Raw genomic sequence first — 8,211 nt, 5'->3', positions numbered from 1 at the left:
TTTTTACGCACAAATGTTTTACTATTTTCCAATCCCATTTAATTGCTATAGAATACTGCATACTTTACAATTTTATATATGTCACACAGATACAATCCCTAATAATTGCCTGTCTGTGAGAAACATAGACAAAGAAAAACAAGCTGCGGATCGATGTACACAAAGCAATGCAGTCTACCCAGCACTAGTGTATAGAGACTGAAAAGCGCTATGCTCACTGTTTTTGAATCTAAAGCTCAGATATCTTTTGTTAAGCAGCAGCAGGACCGGCTATGAATGACGTATATAAATAGGAGCTGGGACTCTTCATTTCAGAGATCCAGTGTCTATTCAACAGCTACAATGGGAAAGGTACTTTAAGCACTCCAAAATATCTTATGTATTGCAACTGAACTCATCATTTTCTTAATCAATCCAATGCTACAACAAAAGTATTTTCTATGTATTTCAACTTATTGTTACATTTGTCACACTTCACAGTAGAAGCATATGAGAAAACACCAGAGAGGCTGGAAAAGTATTACATTGGTTCTTACATACCGTACTTCAATTCTTACATAAATAATACATCTAACATTTGTTTCTTGCTTCATATTGTTTGTTTCTGATGTCTAAATTACAAAGTTTTGATATTAAACATGTAAGTTGCTTTACAGATCATCTTTTATGAAGACAAGAACTTCCAGGGTCGCTCCTATGAGTGCAACTCTGACAACACAGATCTTCACTCCCATTTCAGCCGCTGTAACTCTATCAAAGTGGAAACTGGAAACTGGATGGTGTATGAACGTGCCAACAATCAGGGGCACCAGTACTTTTTAAGAAGGGGAGAATATCCTGATTTCCAGCACTGGATGGGCTTCAATGACTCCATCAGCTCTTGTCGTATTATTCCTCAGGTATGGAATCTTAGCAACCAATTAATACAATGTCATATTATAAAATATATTTTTGTTTTTTATTTTTCATGATCATATCACATAATTAAGTTAAAGGGGTTGTCTACTACTAGTGCAACCCTTCTCATTCCACATGTGCGGCCCAGTTAAAATAAAAACACTTAGGCTCTTCTCCAGTGTCAGCACCATTCTAGTGGTGTCGGCACTAGCATTCCCGGGGCTCAAGTGAGGTTGTTATGACACATTTTACATTGTTGGATAATACTTACACAGTCTAAGACTACATTCCCACAATGAGCTTTTGATGAGTTTCTGATGTTGCAGATTTTTTGCACCATTTATCCACCTATTATGTACATTAGGTTACTTCCATTTTTTCATTGTGTCTTGAGTGTGTGTTGTTTTTACACACATTTTTATCACATTTTTGATGCTGTGGTTTTTATCTCTTGTTGATGAGTCATGCTTTAACCCCTTAGTGACAGCCAATTTGGTACTTAATGGCCAAGCCAATTTTTACAATTCTGACCTCTATCACTTTATGTGGTTATAACTCTGGAACGCTTTAACAGATCCCACTGATTCTGAGACTGTTTTTTCATGACATATTGTACTTTATGTTAGTGGTAAAATTTCTTTGATATGACTTGCGTTTATTTATGAAAAAAAATGGAAATATGGCAAAAGTTTTGAAAATTTAGCAATTTTAAACTTTGAATTTTTATGCCCTTAAATAAGAAAAATATGTCACACAAAATACTTAATAAATAACATTTCCCACATGTATACTTTACATCAGCGCAATTTTGGAAAAACTTTTTTTTGTTAGGAAGTTATAAGGGTTAAAAGTTGACCAGCGATTTCTCATTTTTCCTATAAAATTTACAAAACCTTTTTTTAAGGACCACCTCATATTGAAGTGACTATTGGGGTCAATATAACAGAAAATACCCAAACATGACACCGTTCTAAAAACTGCACCCCTCAAGGTGCTCAAAACCAAATTCAAGAACTTTATTAACCCTTCAGGTGTTTCACAAGAACTAAAGCAATGTGGAAGGAAAAATTAACATTTTGTTTCACAAAAAATTTGCTTTGGAACCAATTTTTTTATATTTTTACAAAGGTATCAGGAGAAAATGGACCACAAAATTTGTTGTGCAATTTCTCCTGAGTATGCCGATACCCCATATGTGTGTAAAAGCCACTGTTTGGGTGCATGGCAGGGCTCAGAAGGTAGGATGCACCGCTTGACTTTTTGAACACAAAATTGGCTGGAATCAATGGTAGCGCCATGTCGCATTTGGAGACCCCCTGATGTACCTAAACAGTGGAAACCCCCCAATTCTAACTCCAATCCTTACTCCAACACAACCCTAACCCAAGCACAACCCAACTCACTTTAACCCAACCCTAACCCTAACTTTAGCCCAACTCACTTTAGCCCAATCCTAACCCTAGCTTTAGCCCACCTCACTTTAGCCCTACCCTAACCCTAGCTTTAGCCCAACTAATTTTGACCGAACCCTAACCCTAACTTTAGCCCAACTCACTTTAGCCCAGCCCTAACCCTAACTTTATCCCAACTCACTTTAGCCCAACCCTAACTTTAGCCCAAGCCCAACCCACTTTAGCCCAACCCACTTTAGCGCAACTCACTTTAGCCCAACTCTAACCCTAATGGAAATAAATAAATTTTCTTATGTTATTACTTTTACCTAACTAAGGGGGTGATTTACTATTTTTTTTATTTTGATCACTGTGATAGGGTCTATCACAGTGATCACAATGAACCAATAGGAAAAATTTCCTATTGTTGCCAGGTGCCGGCTGGCAGATCTTAGCAGGTACACTGCGGGGGAGATTGGGGGACCCTGTTTCTCTCTCCTCTGATGTGCGATCACATCAGTGGAAAGAGAAATCAAGTGGAAAATCAGACTTTTTTTGTGGTCGCTGTTATACTGTTAATAACGGCGATTGCAACACCGGGGGTCGTTAAAACCGACTCTAGTCATGTTCTCTGGGGTCCCAGCTACCCTTGGTAGCCAAGACCCCAGAGAAATTCTGACTTTGGGGGGCTCTATACACTTATTCCTCAGGGTTGTTAAAAAGCGGCGCGCAGTTGTTTAAGTATCTTTAACTGCCGCTGTTAAAATGTATATTGGCGGTTGTTAAGGGGTTAAATAAAGCTGCTTTGTTTTTTATACTTCCTAGAATTTGGGTTAGACAAAACTTTATTGATGTAATCATGCATGGATTACATGTGTTTTTGGTGCTTTTCTGCAATGGAAACACATGTACATTTTTTACCTGTGGATTTTACCTGTAGGAGAAAGTAACATGTGGATTTAAAACAAGCACCACAGGTCAGTTTATGCTGAGCAAAAAAAGAAGCTCCGTGGGCATGAAATTTCTATAAATCCCATCCACTTTGCTGAAACTGTAAGAGGCTGCGTTTTTTATACACAGCGTTAAAAACCCACCAAAAAGTCGTTGTAGTCACGTACCTTAAGAGTTCAGAACTGGGAAGGTAGATAGATGGTACTACAATTTGATAAAATTTTATGGCACCTCTGCTATACTTTTATAAAGTTGTCCTTTTTAGCGTTTTACTATTTTATTATTACCAGCACTTATATTTTGCAGTTTACCAAGATTTTAAACCAGCTATGTGTCAGTTCAAGCTTTTGTTTTCCTTTTTATTGGTTATTACTTTTTGTATCTGATGACTATTCTTCCACTTCAGAGGTTGTAGTTCTTGCTTCATGAATGCTGATTTAGAGTATGTGCATACAATGTCTTTCCTAGGCAAGGCTGCAGGTTCACAGCTGGCATCTTTTTCCTATACTTTCAGTTAAAAAAGGTGGGCAGCTTCAAAACAAAGCCTCCCAAAATATAAACATGTTGCTTCTTTTAACCACTTCACCGTTTCTGAACCCTGAAGTACTAAAAAGAAGTAGAAAAGTCTGAACATGTGCACAGCAATTTCATTTTACATTGATGCACACAATGTTTTTTTGAGGCTCCTTCTTAGGCAGATTTTAAGCAGAATCCACCCCAAAAAAGATGCCATGTGCACAAATCTTAAGTCTCACTATGTTTTATTTGTACAGCTTCTGCAGGATTCTACTTGATTAAATCAGATGATGTGCTGGTTGACATTGACATATTGTAATAATAATTTTACTAAATTGATTCGTTTCATATCTTTATGTTGGCAGAGAAACTGCACTTAGAAAAATATTTTACAAGTACAGCACGTAGCATTTAAACATAATGAATAAAATAACGAGGTGGCCATTTTTATTTTCAGCATCGTGGAACTTTCCGCATTAGAATCTACGAGAGAGAAGACTTCCGGGGCCACACAGTGGAATACATTGAAGATTGCCCACAAGTTTATGAAGAATTTAAATACCATGACATCTGCTCATGCAATGTGCTCGAGGGACACTGGATCTTCTATGAATTGCCCAGTTATAGAGGGCATCAGTATTACCTCAGACCTGGAGAGTACAGGAGATACTCTGATTGGGGGGCTGTGAATTCAAGGGTTGGCTCCTTTAGAAGGGTTCAGGATCTGCACTAAATGTGTGCCAATATTCTTTCTATTTTAACTTACAATAAAATGCATAAAAATAATGTTTGCTTTTCTTCTTTTTTTTCGGATACGGTAATTCAGCATTGGCTGGTAGATAATGTCTGGTCTTATTCTTTCAATTTTTTTGTAATGATTTATATTGGAATCTAATTGGAAATTAAGTTTTACACACTAGCCACTTAGCCTCATAAGGGCAAGATCTAATTTACCCTTAATGTCTAGATTTTGTTCATTTTTTTTCTTTTTACATTCCAAGAGCCATAACCTTTTATTTATTTTTTTGCAGATAATTTTGTCAAAGGGCTTATTCTGTTATGGGATTGAGTAATATTTCTCAGTGGTACCATTTTGGGGTATATACAGCCTAATATCTAACTTTAATTAACTCTTTATGGGAAAGAATAAAAAAAAATCTGTGTTTTTTGACATTTTACGCTTTTCATTTGCATCACAACTAAAGTGTTTCAGAAAAAAAAGGCAATATTTACCAATACCTGATCCCATTACTAATGCACAACAGCATGCAGAAAGCCCCACTCAGAAATATACCGTCCATGGTTGAGGGAGGTTGCTTAGTATTACAAATGCACAAAGATAAGGCTTGTAAAGGTGCCAGTCACATATACCCCTACTGTCAGATCAGGTGGCCTAACTAGTTGTATGTAAGGGAACCATACAGGGACAAACACCAGAATTCCCCACACCAAAAGTACAATACTTGGCTGCCTCCTGTAAAGATTAAAAAATGTGCAAGGTCTTTGTTGATATTTTGGCCAAAGTACACAAACTTGCAACCCACATAAGTTTTACTGATTGTCTTGTAAATCTCTACTCTAAAATTAAAAGCAATTAACAACATGAGGACATAAATCCCTACGGGGCACTGTGCACTACAGTGTACATAAAACTATTTGATCACTCTTGTCTAATTATCACACACCACTAATGTGGCATCAATTTCCACAGAGTAGAAACAGTAAAATAAGCCTCTGATACAACTTCCACTGAAGGCAACCCACCAGATGGAGAACCAACTTTGAGTCTCCACATTTCAAAAAATTGTTTGTAACATCAACAGCAGTATCAACAGCAAGCACAGAAGCCACAACAAAGGTGGCACAGACTGCAATAACACAAGATCAATGCATGACAGTAAAAATTACACCATCGCCTAGTCTGCCCAGTCTGAGACTGGGGTGCAAAAGTCATTGTAGATCTGTGACTTGTTCACTTTGATAAAAGTTAGGCAGTTCACTCTTTCAGGGGACAGCCGAATGCTCTTATTCGTCAGGACACCAGCAGCAGCGCTGAAGACATGTTCTGAGAGAACGCTGGCTGCAGGGCATGACAAAACCTCCAAGGCATCACAGGCAAGCTCAGGCCACAGTCTAAAAATTGTAAAGTGACTCACAGAAATTGCTTATGCCACTTACACTGCTGCTGTTAATGGTTTTGCAATGACGCTTTGATGTTCACAAGGTTGGACTTAGATGTCTAGAACTGCGATGCACACTGTGTGCCTCACTAAAGTCTGGGAGAAAACCACTCTTAAGATTGTCTACAAGCGTGTTTCAATACTCCAGCATGCGCGCATCCCTTTCCAGGAGGGTAGCATCTTGAAAAATTTACTCTTGTGCCGTTGATCTAACAGGGTGGTAACCCACTAGTCAGGGTTTTTAACTCAAAGAATGCAAGCATCATGTTGAAGATAATGCAGCATGAAGGTGCTCATGTGTCCGGTGCTTCCATGAGGTTCAAATCCATTGTGTGTTGGTTGGGGGTAGCACAAAATGTTGCTTCATCTGTCCCCTTTTGCCAGCCACAGACAACAGAGAGGGGAGCATTATCCTCTTCATATCCTGACTATTGAGCGTCCATCAACTCGTCCTCCTCATCCTCCTCAATTTGTTCCTCAGCTCCTTCACCTTCACTAACAGTTTGTCTGGTACTATGAGCACCACTCGATTGCTATAATTCAAATTCCCATGGCACCCACCTGTGCGACGACAGAATGGAACTTAGAGATATTGTTATCCCTTCCGCATCCTCCTCTGCTTTGACCTCTTCCACTGGGACCACCAAATCCTCACGCAGACTATTCAAAGTGTGCTTCAGCATGTAGATGACCAAAATAGTGATGCTGATGATAGCATAATCAGCGCTAACCATCTTAGTAGACATTTCAAAACTGTGCAGAAGGGTGCAGAGGTCTTTCATCTGTGCCCACACCTCATGCGTGATTTGCGCCATGTCTGTACTACGTTGGACCCGGCTATGCTAAAGAACATTCTGCACCAGAGCTCGTTAATGCTGCCACAGTCACTGCAACATGTGCAGAGTGGAAATTCATCATGTCAGGACATTGCAAATGAAACTGTTAACTGGTAGGCCAAAAGACCTCTGTAGCGATGCAAGTCGATGACCTGCCAAGTGCGATCATCGAAAGTTAGCATACAACTGTGCTTTTTACTGCAGCGCATCCAGGCCAGGATAGTGGTAGAGAAATTCCTATACCACAAGTTGGGGACATGAGCCATGCAAGATATGTGTGTGAGGTCGCCCCGGCGTAGGGCCACCACCAGGCTTGCAGCATTATCACACGCGGCCTTACCCGGCTCCAGGTTCTCTGGAGATAGCCATTGCTCTAACTGGGCCTGGATAGCTGTCCACAATTTTTGAGCTGTGTGACTGCAATCTCCATGGCATATTAATTTTAACACTGCCTGATGGCGGTGAGCCAAGGCTTCGCAGTACGGAGGTGGCAGGATTCTATCTGCACTATCGAAACACAACCTCTGATTAAGGGAGAGGTTGAGAGCTCAGGTGGAGGTCCTAAAGGAGGTGAAGGGGCCAGAAGCAGTGGAGGAAATGTTAGATACAGAGGCTTGTCCCACAAGCCTTGGGGATTTAAAACTTGTGGCGCAGCCCCAGATCTAAAATGAATAACTTTAGGGCATCGGTGCTTTCCTCCTTTGGATTTTGTGAGTTTTTGGAGCAGATCTCTGATGCCCATAGAATATGTGAACAACTCTGCAGAATGGCCCATATGTTGTTCTTCCCAGCTAGTTGGGTGTTTGGAGATTTGTGACTTCAGGAAAACAAAGGTGATTGCAGTAACAATAAAGCCAGCTCACCTAGTACATCAAGTCCAGTTTGCACACAACCAGGTGAATCCGCACCAGATAATGTGTTCAAGGAAAAAAAAATAATTGTTGTTCCAGCATCTGGTAAAATGCTGTGCTAAAGAATGTAAGTTAGCGTTTGAAATGCGTCTTGCTCCCTCGCCTTGTCTATGTAACCATTGTAATTTTTACAAGTTTTATTGGACTTAAAATAAAGAACTAATTTTAAGATGTGCTGGAACAGCAATCCTTTTTTTTTGCCTTGAGCACATTATCTGGTGTGGACCCACCTGATTCCGTACAAACTGAACTTTAAGTACTAGGTGAGCTGGCTTTCTTTTTACTATATGTGAATTCATATTGATTGTTAGCCTTGACTCCACAGTGCACAATTAAAAATATCCGTTATACATAAAACACAGTAAGAAAAAGTGGCCGGTGTTTTTGATGATAATGAAAGTGTTCCAATAAGCTCTGATTTCTCAGATGTGGTTAAAAATCCTAGAGAAACTGATGATGGATGAGTTGAAGCTATGGTGGGATTCCACAACTTTACAAAAGTATTTACAGTAAATAAAGACATGATAAC

The 8,211-nt window shown here is 39.4% G+C and overlaps 1 protein-coding gene across 1 annotated transcript; it reads left to right on the top strand.

Moving 5' to 3' along the window:
* Window positions 1–258: 258 nt before the first annotated feature.
* Window positions 259–4,541, top strand: LOC143785493 (gamma-crystallin 2-like). The gene is made up of 3 exons (XM_077274390.1): window positions 259–351; window positions 657–899; window positions 4,213–4,541. The coding sequence occupies exons 1-3, from the start codon at window positions 277–279 to the stop codon at window positions 4,486–4,488; spliced, it is 594 nt and encodes a 197-aa protein (XP_077130505.1). The 5' UTR covers window positions 259–276; the 3' UTR covers window positions 4,489–4,541.
* The last annotated feature ends 3,670 nt before the right edge of the window (window positions 4,542–8,211 follow it).

This window comes from Ranitomeya variabilis, chromosome 7, assembly GCF_051348905.1.
Source record: "Ranitomeya variabilis isolate aRanVar5 chromosome 7, aRanVar5.hap1, whole genome shotgun sequence".
Lineage (NCBI taxonomy): Eukaryota > Metazoa > Chordata > Amphibia > Anura > Dendrobatidae > Ranitomeya > Ranitomeya variabilis.
The sequence above is the reverse complement of the archived record's forward strand: the minus strand, read 5'-3'. Positions and strand labels throughout refer to the sequence as shown.

Bases quoted from the DNA above. Each gene is read 5' to 3' on its own strand.
- LOC143785493 (XM_077274390.1), top strand. From the start codon at position 277: ATGACGTATATAAATAGGAGCTGGGACTCTTCATTTCAGAGATCCAGT. The intron at 352-656 runs GTACTTTAAGCA...GTTGCTTTACAG, and splicing joins CAACAGCTACAATGGGAAAG to ATCATCTTTTATGAAGACAA. The intron at 900-4,212 runs GTATGGAATCTT...TTTTATTTTCAG, and splicing joins CTTGTCGTATTATTCCTCAG to CATCGTGGAACTTTCCGCAT.